The sequence below is a fragment of the Trachurus japonicus genome, chromosome 6 (assembly GCF_045865225.1).
Source record: "Trachurus japonicus isolate A0001 chromosome 6, Traja_1.0".
Classification (NCBI taxonomy): domain Eukaryota; kingdom Metazoa; phylum Chordata; class Actinopteri; order Carangiformes; family Carangidae; genus Trachurus; species Trachurus japonicus.
The window spans coordinates 19,605,046-19,621,092 of NC_140912.1; the positions used below are offsets into that span (position 1 = coordinate 19,605,046).

General features: G+C 39.3%; 1 protein-coding gene across 4 annotated transcripts in view; it reads right to left on the reverse strand.

The window, feature by feature from the left end:
• Nucleotides 1-1,288: 1,288 nt before the first annotated feature.
• The window catches only part of LOC146986052 (excitatory amino acid transporter 2-like), a 30,317-nt gene continuing 15,558 nt past the window's right edge, over nt 1,289-16,047 (reverse strand). For 2 of the 4 annotated variants that reach the window (XM_085779626.1, XM_085779625.1), the window contains exons 2-11: nt 13,800-13,939; nt 11,743-11,895; nt 11,146-11,396; nt 10,849-10,996; nt 10,240-10,366; nt 9,315-9,548; nt 9,006-9,200; nt 7,955-8,089; nt 7,627-7,815; nt 1,289-5,713 (exon numbers count right to left, since the gene is read on the reverse strand). In XM_085779626.1, the coding sequence (XP_085635752.1) occupies nt 5,710-5,713; nt 7,627-7,815; nt 7,955-8,089; nt 9,006-9,200; nt 9,315-9,548; nt 10,240-10,366; nt 10,849-10,996; nt 11,146-11,396; nt 11,743-11,895; nt 13,800-13,929 (1,566 nt within the window). In that variant the 5' untranslated portion in view covers nt 13,930-13,939 and the 3' untranslated portion in view covers nt 1,289-5,709. Of the gene's footprint in view, nt 5,714-7,550; nt 7,816-7,954; nt 8,090-9,005; nt 9,201-9,314; nt 9,549-10,239; nt 10,367-10,848; nt 10,997-11,145; nt 11,397-11,742; nt 11,896-13,799; nt 13,940-16,047 lie in introns of all 4 variants that reach the window. The other 2 variants (XM_085779624.1, XM_085779623.1) reach the window with 1 other exon arrangement.

Below are 16,047 nucleotides of genomic sequence, written 5' to 3' on the forward strand. Positions count from 1 at the left end.
GTCAAAGTGGAGTGAATATTGTATGAATCAGCTTAATGTATAGCATCCCAAACTGTTGGTTCATGCACCACTGACATCAGTTTACATTCTATACATTTACATGGAGTTGGGAATATGATGATATGAAGTCCCTGATATTATCCTGAGGATAGAGCAGGATGATATATAATAATGATGTCATACTATATATACACAGTGTGTATATTAAATAAGAGGTTAAATAACGAGAAGAAGAAAAAAGAGCAGATTGGTCTTTTTTTAACATGAGATTTGTGAGACAGCAGCTTAATTTATAAAGAACTAAATATCACTTATGATAATGGGGGGCATATTTGCTGTAAACACATGTTGACTGAAGCTTGTTTGCTTTCCCAGGCTTCAATGTGCCCATCAAGCACACATGTAAACAAAATGACCTTGTCATTGGTGAAATGTATCACGCATTGTGTCATATCAATATTATTCCCAGTGTGACAGCTAATTTCTTTCTGTTTTAAGCTGATTTATATACAGCAATTGTAAAGAGATTTTGTTTTGTTTTGTTTTTTTGTTCCTGACCTGTTCCGTTGTTTTTTCCTGCTTTTGCTCTTATATGATTCACTTTGAGGGGGAAGTAGCAAATGTACTAGATTAGGCAGGTTTTATGAAAAATTAACAAAAGATGTTGCTGAAAAGATTTGTAAAGTCATGAATGAAATAAATGTGTATAGAAAGAGATGTTCTGGAATGTGGTGTTCACTCATTCACTGATTACCCACTATGTGCTGAGACAAAGGGGAATGATTGAATGGCAAAAACGATCAATAGTGGTGGAACATTGTCAGACTGCATCTGCAGCACCATAATGAACATGAATCTATTTCCTCTCTGTCAAACTTGATTTCTTCCAGGTGGTGTGTGATATTTTAAGGATCTCAGTATAGTATTACATTTATGTATTTCATGTGATCAAAATGAGAACGAGAAACATTTCTAGCTTTTCTTTAGCACATGCTTCATCTTGAAATTGTTGATTATTCCCGGGACTGGCTCTGTGGATAGGGAGTTTGACTCAGGATGCCTGGGGGCCTAGAGATGCTAAATTGTTAATAACCAATAAATTGTCCCTTTCAAATTATTGAACCTCTATATAATTATTCAAAAAGGATTGTAAATACCATCATTGTGTATTTTGTAAAGTTCTTTTCTCTTTTATTTTACTGTAGAATTCTCTAAAAATGACGTATAGACAGTCACAAGAAAAATATATTTGTGCATGTGCATGTAAAAAACCAAAAAGCAGCCAAAATTTAGTTATGAATCAACATTTATTAGTTATATTTGTATATGTACACCAAAGGTACAACACTTGATATGTAGAAACAGATTTTTTTTATGTATACCATAGACCGAGGAAAGAATTCATGTATTTTTTTTGTCTTTTTATATTTCTTGATAGTGTATCTCCCCCTCACATACACTCTGCCTTTTACATCAGAATTACAACAACTTTTCAAAGAGGGAAGGCCTAGAAAAGTAAAGTCAGGAAAGCACATTGTATAGGCAGGAGTGAGACAAGTTATCAGCTAGGAGTTTCTCCAAAAAAAGACACATTTCAGTAGAAAAGGACAAGCTCAAAGATATACTGGCTCTTCATTGAAATACCATGTGTCAATCAATATCTGTGTAATCCATACCGTTTAGCTCAGCAGGTTCCAGGTGTTTGTGCGTGCATATATTTTCTGTGTAGAATGCAAATAAAAGGCAAGCGGAGTAAAGGCAGTTTTTTGAGCGGGTGGGATTCCTATCAATCTCCAGGATGTTGATGGTACGACAGAGTCTCATTAGGCAAAATGTATGAGGATGTGTCATGTAGACAGGCTATCACAGACTCTAAAAGAACTAGATATATATGTCTTGTAGCTTTAAATGCACATGCACCAGGTAAACAAAGATGCCTGAGACTAAAAAGTCAGTTTTCTCCACTGAAAAGACAAAGTGGTTCAGATGAGTCACCTGAGGAATGTTGCTCTATACTGTAACAGGCATCTGAATACATCTGATGTTTGTTCTTTCGCTCAAATTGGCTACTAAGTCGTGTTTGATTTTCTCACTCTATTCTACATCCAGGGCAAATTGGACCTTTACTCGTTTCTCTTTCCAGCAGCCTTTTTCACAGTAATTCCCACCAAAAGAACTCGTGTTGGCCCCCTCCCTTTGTCAAAGCAGAAACTTCCCCTTGCTCTCTTTCTTTCTGTCTGTCTTCTCTCTTTCGCTCATTCTCACTCTCTTTTCTTTTTCTCTTTGTCATGCAAACCATTGTGTTCGCTTCAGGATCACTGTAATTTCCGGAAAATTCTGCATTGCCACTGAACAGAACAATTATATATTTATTTATGTACAATGAAAATGAAAATGAATGCACACTGCTTATATCTTCATGGAACAAACATTCAAAACGCTTACATTAGATACAAAAAAAAAGATATTTATATATTGGTGTGTGACAGGTAAGTAAAACAACTAGTTAACAGCTATTAGAGAATAAAAAAAACAAGCAATTTATTACACGATTTCTTCTCTATACAATTTGTCTAATCTAATTTTACTCAGGACATAGATGATATCTTTTTTCTAGAGGATTACATTAAAAATGTCACAGTAATGAAACTATATTCCTACATATCATTTCAACGCCCCCCTCAAAAGAAAATAAAGGACCAAAAAAAAACAAAAAAAACAATCTGTTACCTACAATATATACACAAAGTGCAAGGAGGCACTTCAAAATATCATGCTTTTAAGATAGTGGTGCAAAAAATAATTATCATTTTATTTTATTCATGCTTCTAAAACCGTGAGTTTGAACATAATAGTGGTTCAACACTCAATCCCCATCGGTGACACTATGGTCTGCATCATCTCCTTTACAGAGGAGTGTTCTCTCTTTTTTTTTTTTGTCCTGAAGATCACAAGGTCAAAAGATGAGGCCCAAAGGCCCTGTTAGGGTGTCAGTGCTGTGCTCTGCAGCCCACTGATTACAATTATAAATGTAGTGACCTTCTGCGTTTTAGTGTCTGCATGTGTGTTTGTGTGTGCACTTGAGAAAAATGAAAGTGAATTTGTGTGTGTGTTTGTGTGTTTATGAAAGATATGTGAATTTGTGTGAGTGAGTGTATGTGCATGCTTGTTTGTTTTTATGTGTATGGTATAGATCAGTGTGTGCAGAGTGTACAGCAGAACACCAAGTGTGCACTATGTTGTATCAAAGCACACTCACTTCAACTGAGCTTTAAAAAAACAAACCAAAAGAGTAGAGTGTGTCTCAGGAACTAAAAGGACAGAGTGCTGCACTATGTGTTTTGTTAAGTTTCCTAGTGTTACTTTAAGTGGCATGTGTGGTTTGAAGTGAACATCTTCAAGGCAAGGTTGTCGTTATATGCACTAAATGAAAAGAAACAAGACCGGAGAGAAGGACGCCGATTAACACTGATAAAGGAATCAAATCCGCACCCACATCACAGAAGTCTCACCTCTCACACACACAGGCTAAAAAAAAATAGTAACAGCCAGTTGTCCTGCTTAGTTTGTATGTTTGCACATCTTTTTTAAGCCATTTGGTTGTAAGAGAGGAATACATTTTTATTACCTGATAGTTGGGAACATTCTTGCATTATGCGTGTTACTGTTCTGTATGTGTCCACTCTTTTGTTCTGAGTTTCCTTATCAAACCACTTCTCGCCAATATGGACACACAGCTGCAGCATCTAGGGTTTGTAGAAACAGTCTTGAGCTCTTGTGGCTGAAATATATTGTTGTTTACCTTTTTAGGTCTGGCTAAGCAAGAAGCTGGCGAGTCTCCCCGTAGAGTGTTATATCAATGATCTGTCTCTGTTTGTGCAAGCCAAGAATCCATCTGACAGCCGAATGCTGTGCTACTTCTTCCTCTGTTTCTTTTATATATGTATATACTGTATATATATATTTTCCCCCCACATTTTATCTGATGTTTCACCGTATGTCTGCTTTCAGACAGTACATAGGTCGAGGATCAATAGAGTATATATGTGTGTGTGCTTTTGCTGTATGTGCTGGGAACCTTCCCTTCCTGTTATATTTACCACATTATAAAATTATCATCTTTAAACAAAGTCCTTTGCAGTAGTCAAAACTGTCCACAGACAGACCATCCTGCTGTCAAGAGGCTGTTTTGTGAGGTGAAACGCTCCAGTAGTGAGCAAGTAAACATTTTAGGATTACAATATATTTCCCTGTAAAAGAGTAAACATACAAGCCTGAGTATCTTTTGCTCTCCCTTAGTGTTTTTCTTTTAAACTTGGGATATGATCAGTGTTGACATGGAACAATAATGTGCATGACTTTTGATTATATCACTGACTCTTAATTATCCTTATTTTGGCTTTATTGTGCTCTGTCATTTTGTGCTCTATATAATTTCTTTTTTGTGCTAAATCTTCATTGAGATATGTCAATTATTCATGTCATATGTTTTTGTAACAATCATATAGACATTACAAAGTTGTTTTTTACTTTTTTCCCTTTTTGGGAAAAGTACCATAAAGTTTCATATTTAGGGCAGTGATTTTCTTAGCTTAAAGTTTTGAGGCTTTGGCGACAAAAAGAAGAAGAAGAAAATATTAGCTGCTATGCCAGCCACAAATAAATGGGCATTGATGTAAAATGTGTTGCGTCACGGAGGCAGTTCAAAGGCCTCTGTGAGTTGATTGATTTTCTGCCTGTTTGGTCCCTATAATTGACTTGGTCATGTTCTTAACCCCAGCTCTCGCTCTCTCTCTCGCTCTCTCTATCACACACACGCACACACACAGGCACACACACAAGTTTTATATCTCACTCAGCAGGTGACTCAAAGAAAGAAAAAAAAATCCCCTTTTTATACAGTAGACAAAATAAAGGAAACAAAAGGGGGAATAGAATGTGGGCTCCTTATGACTTGTGCTATATAATTCCACTGTGACTGTGTTTGTAATGGTTTTAGAGGCTCGGTGTGGTTTTCCTTCATTTGTTACTGTTCTCTCTTCCCCCTCCCTTTCATCAGCTTCGGGCAAATGCAGATGTGGTCAGGTGCACTGCAGAAGCTCTGACAGTTACTGTAAGATAAGAGACTGAGCTACAAGTGAAAAGCAGTGGCCCTCTGCACATATGTGATGGTACCGACAGAGATGTAAAGCAAATAAGCTCAGTACAAACATTACACCAGTTGCCATGGTTAATGCTCTTACTTCCTACCTGTATTAAACTCATAGAGCCACTTCTTCTCTCATCTTATAATGTAGAACCAGGATGTATTGCTAGGAATATCTTATCTAACTTTTTTCTCTCCCTTCCCTCCCCAAGCCTTGAAGTATGTTGTGCAAGTATTTGCTATATAGGATATAATTGTGCTCTAGCAGGTAGGTATACCTCTGTTATCATTTCACGGTTAAGTGAATTAGTATTACATATCAGTCAGATAGACAGTTACAAAAACTTTTAAAGGGACTAATTAAAGAAAAGAAAACTTAACTATATAAAAAAAACAATTAGTAGTTCTGTTCATGTGACTTTTTTCATTCACTCTGTTTTATCACCAGGTAGGAAAGCTTGTGGAGCCCAGGAGCAGGGGATCTCTGTGCTGCCATTATTCATGTTTCCATGGTTCCTCCTCAACAAGCGTGCACTCCGCAGCAGAGCCGTTAGTGGCTGAGGTTACCTGCAAGCAGTTAGCAAGGAGATCTAAACAGTGGGTCTAAGGCACAGATAAAACAGCACAAACAAACTTTTTTCTTTTTCATTTTATAAAACCTTGGATCAAAAAAAAAAAGGAAAAAAAAAACTCCCTTACAATAACACTTAGCTTTAGCCAATAAATCTGATTGGTCAGTCTGGCTTCTGCAGCTAATAAAGCATCCTATGCTATCCAAAAACAACTAAACCTATAAACGCTTTATCCTGTTTTTTGTTTTTTTGTTTTTTCAAAAAACCATTTGTTAAGGTAGCTGTTTTATATAGTACAGAACTGTAAACATATTGTTATTGTAAAGCCAGAAAACCATTTAAAACATTCTTCGCTGTACTTTTGGATGCTGTAGTGATGATATTTGGCAATAATAAAAACGCAGCGTCTTAGGTATCATAGCTAGTTTCATGATCATGCTGATGGCAGTCCTAAGAGCAGAGTTTCTTTTACTGACCTGCAAACAGACCACACATTTATGACGACCATAGAAGACCAATAACAAAACATCAAAAAAAGAGAAAAAATAGAAACATGCACAAATGAATGAATTAAGATACAACATATAAAACAAGGTACAAATACTACAGAATGAATGCATTGTTATGTTGTTGTTACTTTGCAAGCAGTCTACAGCGATATGCACCTCGAAAATGGAGTTAGAAATGTGAGTCAATCTATTTACAGGCAAACAGAGGAGAAAACAGAAAATAAAATAGTCATGGTGGATACTGGAAATAGCAAGCCTTTGTATCACATTTATATGTAAATGTCTGTTAATAAATGGAGAGGAAGATATAACTTTTTCCTATGGACAGATTGCTTCTGTGACAGGTTGCCAGTGTTGCTAAGCAACACCTTTCACCCTTTAATAAATGAATAGGCTCATCAGTAGACCTTTTCCGCCAGGGCATTTGTGTGTGTGTGTGTCTGGGAACAGGCACTCTGTCTGAACCCCCATATTATTCTAAAGGCTGGAATACATTCAAAGACGGGATTCAAAGTGCGTTATGTTTTACATTATGGGAGCTCGTTCACAGCTTTAGATTTCACAACACTGCTTTTGCAAAGAGCAGAAATAGATGGTGTCAAAATGAAAAAAACCTGACTGGGAATGAGTCACTGACAGCATGGTGGAAGTGTGTATGTGGAATATATGAACTGCTAATTAGCTGTAACACTTTCCCTCTCAGCATTTTAAAAGCTACAGCAACGGGTGACCTTGTTGGAAGTAAAGCTCTTTAACAATTAAAATCAGCCACATCCTTAAGATAAAGCACAATGATCTTTTCAGACATTGGGCCAAATAAAAGGTAAATGTAAAAAAAAAAAAAAAGAATCATAGAAAAGGTAAAATATTTTTAGAAAATGTATGTAGTGTGAACTTTTGATAGAAAAGAAAGCTGCTAAATAATTCCTCAGGCTCATAATAAGGATTATGAGTTAGGGTCAATCCCCCAAAGGTTACAGTCATCAGATCAACTAACTGTAGAGGAGGTTGAAGATTTTTCCTTCATTTGCATAAAGCACAAGTTGAATCACTTTTTGGTTTGTTCATTTCTATTTCCTTTTTGTTAAGTGTTTTGAAATTTTGGATGTTCATTTAACACAAAAGCTGCTATTCCAGAAGAATGAAACATATAAACACACATGCATCTGTTGTTCTCTCGCTTCAGAAAATAACAATGGGTCTATTTACATTATCATACGCTCATGCATTGGATAAAACAGAGGCAAGAGAGGGTGCAGGACGAGCATGCAACAAAAGAGAGGGTTATATACAAGTCTCTATGTCCGTAAGCGTTAATTGTACCTTGCATTCATCTACTACGACAGAATTGTTAGCAGTAGTGGTAGCGGTTGTAGAAGCGGTGGCGGATAAGACGCACTGGTTGGAATTGTTTTCGTGGTGATTCTTCATGTCGTCATAATAAGATGGGGTCTTCGTCATCATTTCAATGTCGTCAGATTTAGCCGTATGCGCATCCAGCTCTTCCAGCTCTGCCTTGGACATGTGGTACACGATGCCTGCACCGTAGGAGTCACCCACCACGTTCACTGAAGTCCTGAATCGATCCCTGAACAGAGAGAAACCAGGATAGTGGAAGATGGTTTGGTGTATTCCAAATGGGTTAATGAAGGAAATACTAGGAAATGCAAAAAAAAATACCTTAAGATGTAGAAATATAACATGCATATGCATTCCATCAAACTTACAGCAGCCAGTCAACAGCAACCAGCAGACTGATATCTTGGGTTGGCAAGCCTACAGCAGTCAGGATCAACAGCATAGTCACCAAGCCAGCACTGGGAATACTGGCTGCTCCAACGCTGGCCAGGGTGGCTGTCAGACTGGATGAAGACACAGCAAAGGAGCACTTAGTCACAAACTCCAGAACCCCACTACAACCTGACCTCATCCTCCACAACATCTCCTCTAAACCCTGCCTCGACTCCTTGGCTGCCAATGAAAGTGAAATGACTGCAGCTCGCTGCCACAGATGAAGACACTCATTCTCTATGGTGCTTGTGTAAAGAGCAGCAGCTGAGGACCACTGGAGTGGGTTCTCTATTGCACATGACGAGAGCTTTATATGCGAGATAGGATGTTTAAATCAATGGACTGATATGCCGCAAAAATGTCAGGCTGAAGGTCATTCATCCTCGACACGCTCTATTAACAAGGGAGTGTTTGGCAAAGTTAGTTACAGATACTCGAGAAACAGCAAGTGATTTGTATTTATCTTCCTACTTAGCGTGAGATATGGCCCTGGCACATGTTGCTTCCTCCTGGTGGTTTGTTTGCTCCCCTGTAAATTTCTTCTCTAAAGTTACAGCCACTTTGATCAAGTGAGGCTTTTCTATTTGCTGTTAAATGTCTCTACACTCCTGCTGTGTTTGTCCTCATTTATTAAGAGCTAACTGTGTTTGCTGAACTGCATCCTCTGGGCTCCGTTTAAACCCTCTTGAAGTAGAGTGAGTTATGATTCCGACTCTGCTTATGACTATGAATAGCTTTTCTGACTTTTGTGTGCAGTCAAATCAATCTTTCTAGGGAAGACTGAGTCCATTTAAGAAGCCAAGTCAAAGAGGACTTGCTGAAATATCATATGAGGTCTCAGTGTTTCCCAGTGGTGATTTAAAATTTTTCACGAAAACCTAATTTTCACATTACATGGACAGGAAACAACACTGAATCTTAACCACTTAACACTGCAAATGGCATTGGCTGAAATACGTCAAGAACAAAAACAAACTTTCTGCTGACCTGACGGTGACAATCTGGCCTGGGTCAAGGTGGATACCGTTCATCTGGGCAATGAAGATGGCAGCCACGGCCTCATATAGAGCAGTGCCGTCCATGTTGATGGTGGCACCAACGGGGAGCACGAAACGAGTGACTCTTTTATCAATACCCAGGTTTTCCTCCAGACAACGGAAGGTGACAGGCAGTGTACCAGCACTGAAGGGAAAAGCAGAAGGTGTACATCATTTTAACTACATGAATATTTAAAAAGCTTCCATCTATTCATCCATCCTTCCATCCATCCATCCATCCATCCATCCAGAGGCTGACCTGGAGGCTGTCCCCAAGGCAGTGATCCAGGCCTGGAAGATACCCAGGAAGAAGGTGAAGGGGTTTTTCCTGACGATGACAAAGTAGATGCTGGGCAGGAAGATGGCTCCGTGGATGATGAGGCCAACAATTACAGTGATCATGTACATGCCCAGCTGCCTGGCTACCACCTCCAGATCCTTGATGGAAATGATCTTACCACAGATCAGACAGGCAATACCAAAGGGAGAATACCTGATGAGATGAAAAAGACATTCTCATGACTTACAGACTTATCAGACACATTCAACTTTAAATATTGGCATTGTTTAAAAGGTCCAGTGTGTAATATGGGGGTAAAACTGTGATATCGAGCATTCAGACTCTAGTTTACAGCGCTTACTCGCTTACTCGCACTCACCCCTCCCGTTGGCAAAGTGACGGTGGCCTCTGAGGACAAAAAAACGTGTTTACCTGGACTGGGACGACTGGGAGTATTTCAGGAGCATGGAGCGATGAGGTGAAGATCTAAACCATTTTACGACATGTCTGTCGTTTCTTACTACCTCTTCTTTCCCTCCTCCTTCTTCTTTGTTGGTTTATTTATGAACGCGAAACTTGTGAAACGTGCTCTCTGACTGGCTGGATTGTCCGTTCGGGCTGCCGTACAAACATGGCGGTGCAAGATGACGACACTCTCTAAAGCAAGACCTTATGTATAAACGAAGAATTCTAAGGCTCCGAAAACCAAACAAATTTTTATTTTATAGCGATTATCCACTTATACTAATATATTTTCCCCTCGAAACCTTGCCAATTATTAAACACTGAACCTTTAAATGTTGCAATGACATGATACTTAACTTCAAATAAGCAGTTATTTCTGCCTCAGAAGAACAAAATGAATTGCCATTATGAGTCAATGAGATTCTTAAGTGATACTAACCACATGATCATGATGACAAGTTTCATCACAATCTCATTGAGGATGTTGAAGAATTCAATCATGAGTCTGGCCTTCTCTCCCATCTTGCCCATGCAGATGCCAAATGCAATAAAGAAACCAATCAGACCTGTGACAAAAAAAAAAAAACCCTCAACTTTAAATCCCAGTGTGGACAGGTGAAATGACTACTTCATGAAGCAACTGGCGTTAGGAGGTGAGATGTTTTACATTTGCAGACAAAAAACATCAGGTATTTCCAGATGTTTGCTGATGTCAAATTATGTAAATGTAGCGCTGAAAAATGAAGAGTAACAGTTGCTCTTTATTTTTAGCCATGTTGGCAGCATTGCTTTGATAATGGTGGTAGGAAGGCCACTACTTTGGTCCATACTGATAGCTCATAAATTATTGGATGAATTCCCATAAAATTGACATAAGATATTCACTATTATGTGCGTTAGCATGCTAAACGCTTACACAAAAATGGTGAACATGCTTAAAATGATACTTGTTTAGTATCAGTACATTAGCACTCTTTATGTGAGCATGTTAGCATGCTGTACAACCCATCATACAGCCATTAACTTGGCTGTAGTTCAAGTTACCCACCCAGAACATTCATGCCACTTTTGAACTGCAGGGACTTTTTGACAATGAACTGAGGCTCCTTGGTGATGTTAGCCACCAGTCCCTCCATGGTGGTGGCATTGACGTCTTCATTGACAATCACCTCCACCTTCTTTGTGACTGTCTGGATCTGTGGTTACAAAGAACAATAAAGAAGTGTTGAGTTTGATGACTATGTTGATTTACACTTACTGTAACTGTGGATAATTGACTTTGGAAATGTTCCACTTCACAGATTGAACTGTTATTGGCAACTTGAAACATTTTTACCGCCTTTACCTGTTGGAAACAAGCTTGCACAAGGTTTTCTGGGAACAGGTTCCTAATTAGATCGAAGAAGGCATCCAAGCTTGATACATCATCATTTTTCTCGCCCTCGCCCAGATTCTCCTTCAGTTTGGGGTTGCCAGGGTGGATGACTAACACCAGGATGACTCCCAGGATAGCAGCAATAATTGTGGTGGTCATGTAGTAGACCATAGCTCTGGTGCCCAGGCGACCACTGGATTTGGCGTCCAAACCAGCCAGACCTGCAGCCAAAATAAGCAAGATCGTGTTTACATGGTAATTACATGGCCTTATTGAATGGAAATATTGACTCAATACTGTGGGGCATGAAAGCTGAATGCAAAGACCATTAGGGGATTGCATAATGGTGTTTGATCATGTGCATGATTCTGCGCCTGATGACTGAAATGAAAATGTTGTCAATTACGAGTTCATAATCAGGATTACAGTGACAACAGGACTACTTTCCTTATAAAAATGCAGTGAAAGTGAAAGTTGTAGATCAGGATTTAAACATTTATTTGCCCTCAATAAAGTTTCCCTTAATCAGGTATTCTTGTAATAGTGTAATGCATTTGATATCAGCACCTGTGATTAAACTGGAGATGATGAGTGGCAGGATCAACATCTTCAGCATCCTCATCAGGATATCTCCAGGAAAAGCAATCACCATGACAATGTCTGGGTGGATTGGGGAGGCAACACGTAGCAACATCCCTGCTACAGCTCCCAGGATCACACCTGAAGTGCGAGGAGAAGTGTGTGAGTAACACCGCAAAAATCATATAATGGCAAAGCAGAAGACAATCTGGAACAAAATGAGATTGAGAAGGCAGAGCAAAAAGAGTCACATATTACGTTTGAATAAAACATTACAAGAGAGACATTACTGTGGGTGTATTGGCTGCTTCTGAGAGGATCTAAGATGTAATCTATTAAATGACAAACAAGCAACAGTTTTCTCTTTAAAGACGCCTTTATAAATTAGCCCTATCCTGTCAATTCACTAGTCTAGAGCCGTAGAGGAGGCTGTGCGCTGCATGCTCAGGGAGGACAGTGGGTTGAGGAGATAAAATGGAAACCTGGTAAGTGAGAGTAAATCTCATGGAGGATTAAGATTGGATCGCTTTGAAGCAGCAGGGAGGAGGCAGCATGTCAGATTCCCCGCTGAAGCATGTGTAATCTCTGCAAACCCAAAATGCTTTCAAGGATTTTTTTTTTCTTTTTTTACCATTTTGTGACAGGGAAGGTGAAAAAGACAACTACTAGCATTCAGTAAAGGAGGAAAGAAGAGGCTGTTGACCCTTATCTTAGACACTTTGTGCCTCACTGATATTTTGTGATGTCAAGTGGATGTTTTTTTTCTATCCATACCTATCATCTGTCCTCATTTCACTCACTAGAAGCCGGAAAATAGGAAAGTCCAGCCTCTTTCTAACAAAGCCACTGTTGACCTGCAACATATACAGTATGTGTCTTCCCACTAACAATTATTCTTCTGCGATGTGGCATTTCTGCGCAGAAAGTAAAGATGACCTCTGTATGCTCTAAGCCCCACCCCAACCCACTACCCACCCACCCACCCTGCAGCCCTGCCTACCAGGCCCAGCAGTTGGCCTCTGTATTTGTCCGTTTCAGGCCAGACAAAACTCCAGCAACCCTCCCCTCACCCTCCACCCCCGGGGCTGCACTTCCTCTGCTACCACACCACTGCCAAAGATCACACAGCCCGAGACGTTGTTTAATAACACACACTGGAATCAAAAGCCCTCCAGAAAAAAAAAACAAAAAAAACAATTGTACACTGTCCTCTGTGCCTCAATCTATCCTCTCGTTTAGCAGCATCCTGTGGATTCTGGTTTTGGATGGCACTTGATTTCCTGAGCCTTCTCTTTACAAGTTCCCTTTCAGCCTCTTATCTGCCAAGTGACAGATGATCAATGATTATGCTGGCTCGCTTGCTTAGCAGGAGTCCTGCCAAGTGGGGTGAGACGTACACATTACCAATGCTCACACAAACACACATACAAGTAGGATACAGATAGGCAGACAGGCGCATGGCTAAAGGACACACACAGGAACACATAATGAACAATATGCATCCATATTTCTTGCAGGTTCATGGCCTCTGCTTATGAAACGGGAAGACTGGAAAGCGACCACACAGCTGTCAGGAACTACAAAGAATAAATGTATAGTATGTGCTGGATAAACTGATTAAATCTGACTGAAAGTCTATAACGATAAATTGCACCACTACTTTCATGCCCTTTCCTCTTTTCATTAAATCTCCCCCTGTGGTGCAGTGAGCCACCTCCATAATCACAATATTTTTCATGCACCACCAGAGGCTGTTTGGGTGTCCTGTCCATTGCCGCAGAGAGCTTTTGATAGCAACAGGTGGCACAGAGCTGGGGAAGGTCAGGACACCCAGTGATCTTACTGTCTGGTACACAGCGAGATGCACAGATGGCATCTCCTCCTCATATTACCAAGCAAGCTGCATCGTCGAGCTCTGAGTTTACAGAAGACTGAGCTCAGTGGTGGTGCCCATCTTTGGCATGTCTTGCTACATATCATGTCCTTAAGGGAAAAGAAAAGAAGAGAAAGAAAGACAAAGATAGAACAGTGACGAAGCGACTTACCAAGGACGGTGAGCGTAAGAAGAAGGTTCTTAAACAGCTTGGAGCATATTTTGGCACATTTGGACTGAGGCCTGGCCTCAATGGGCTCCAGGTGACTCTCGTGCATCCTCACCTCCACTTGTTTAGGCATACTGTTGGCACTGTGGGAGAGAAAAAAATAAAAAATGGTCACTTACTGATTACAAAACTATCAAGCCAAACCCCTTCAGAAACACACTCTTGCTCATACATGTATAGCATTATAAATCAGTAAGCATCACATCTGTCACATGTGGATCAATTGATTGTGACAAAATAAAAGCCCTTAAAACTAAACTATTTTTCTTTAGCTCAAAATCAGACCTAAAAACAGGATCATTAAGGAAAATGTTAAGCACTCAAGTGTGTTGCTAAGCTGTCATTGCTCATCATGGTTACTATAGCATCCAACAGATGGAAGCTGACGACAAGCTGCTGCCTGTAATGTAGCTCTCCTCTGGAGCAATACTTCAGACATGAAGCATCTCATATATGTTAAATATATAAAGTGCCAATGTGTGGATTGTATATAACATCGCTGACTGGAATAAATTACTAACAGATTTGGAAGCAGCATTTAAAAAACAAACAAAGTGCTGGAGAGTAAAAACAAAAACTCAAGTTAAATAAATTGACAGTACAAAATGATTTATTTACTAGGAGAAGGGCCTGTTAAGACTTCTCTGACATGGGTGTGATTCTGTTGTGAGCCTTTATTTAAAGAAAGAAAGAAAGAAAGAAAGAAAGAAAGAAAGAAAGAAAGAAAGAAAGAAAGAAAGAAAGAAAGAAAGAAAGAAAGAAAGAAAGAAAGAAAGAAAGAAAGAAAGAAAGAAAGAAGAGCTGTAGCTTTCTATTCATCATCTCAAGAAGTTGCAGGAATAATCTATCAAATTGTCCTGTTGGGTTTATTGTCTGTTTTGTTTGAGAGGAAATATGTGTCTCTATGTTTCTATTCACTCACCAAAAAACCCATGAAAATGTCTGCTGTGATGGACGACAAAGAAAAGCAAAGAAGAAATAATGTGACTCTGACCCTTTACCTAACCCCTGGGGTTCATGGCCTAGCATTCACAAACGGAAGCCTCAGTGGTGAAGTCAACTTTTTTTGTCCTTGGACCCTCCCCCAGCAGTCTACTATGAAGTCAGAGCACCTCATAGATATTAATCATACTGGCTGTCGTCCTTTTTTATTCCTTTCTTTTTTTTTCAAAGCTGAAACTTGATCAAAGGCAAGACAGGGAGCTCTGATCAATGGGCTCCATTTAGAGAACTTCCTTGTGACCAAAGGCTCTTTATGATGCTATTGTTGTTGTGTAAGTAGTCGCTAATAATTCCATGTGAGCACACAGACACACACATAGAGAGACTCACACACTTGCACTCGCACACACCACCCCCGGTTTTATGTATTGCTGGTTTGCAAGCTTGGCTATATAGGAAGACCACCTGGTCTGCTTCCAGGCACACAGATGGATCAGTCGTGTCTCATCTTATTAATTTCAAAGTGAAGTGTGAAACACAGAAAATGCATGGAAGCAGCAGGCAAACAAACAGTAACTACCAGCACACTCTGTTTCTGTGTTATTTCATACCCATACCTCTGATAAAAGCTGGATAAATTAGTGAAAGCCTAGAAATAAAACACTGAGAAATGACCATGTAATCCCATTCCATAAGAGTGATGACTGCTGTTAACTGAATTCCCCCCTTTTCTCTCCCTTTCATTATTTTTAGCATGAAGAGGAGTGAGAGAGACAGAGGAAGCAGATGCTCGACGTCACAGATGTCGGTTATTATTCTGTCATGATCCTCTCATTAGCACTTCTCTCGCCAAGTCAGAGACAGATGAGAGAGATTGTGCAACCTAGTGATAGATGAATATGAAAATGAACAGCAAAGAGTAACTAACTACATCAAAAAACTATCATTTCACACCAGCAGGAAAAAAAATGTTTTTTTATATGTTAGACACTAATTTTAGAAGATGGAAAATCTTTCTCGCTATACGTAATTTCAACTATCATTAATATGACATTAGCTTAGATTTATTCTCTCTCTTAAGAATAACTCTGAGATATGAAACCTTTTTTTCAGTATCCATTCTAAAATTGATTTGAACTGCCTCTTTTAGAAACCGAACACAAAAAAGATGTCACTGGGATGTTAATTGCCACTCATAAATTGAGTTTCTATGACTATAATTGGATTTGACAAAAAAGTCCAGTGGAAC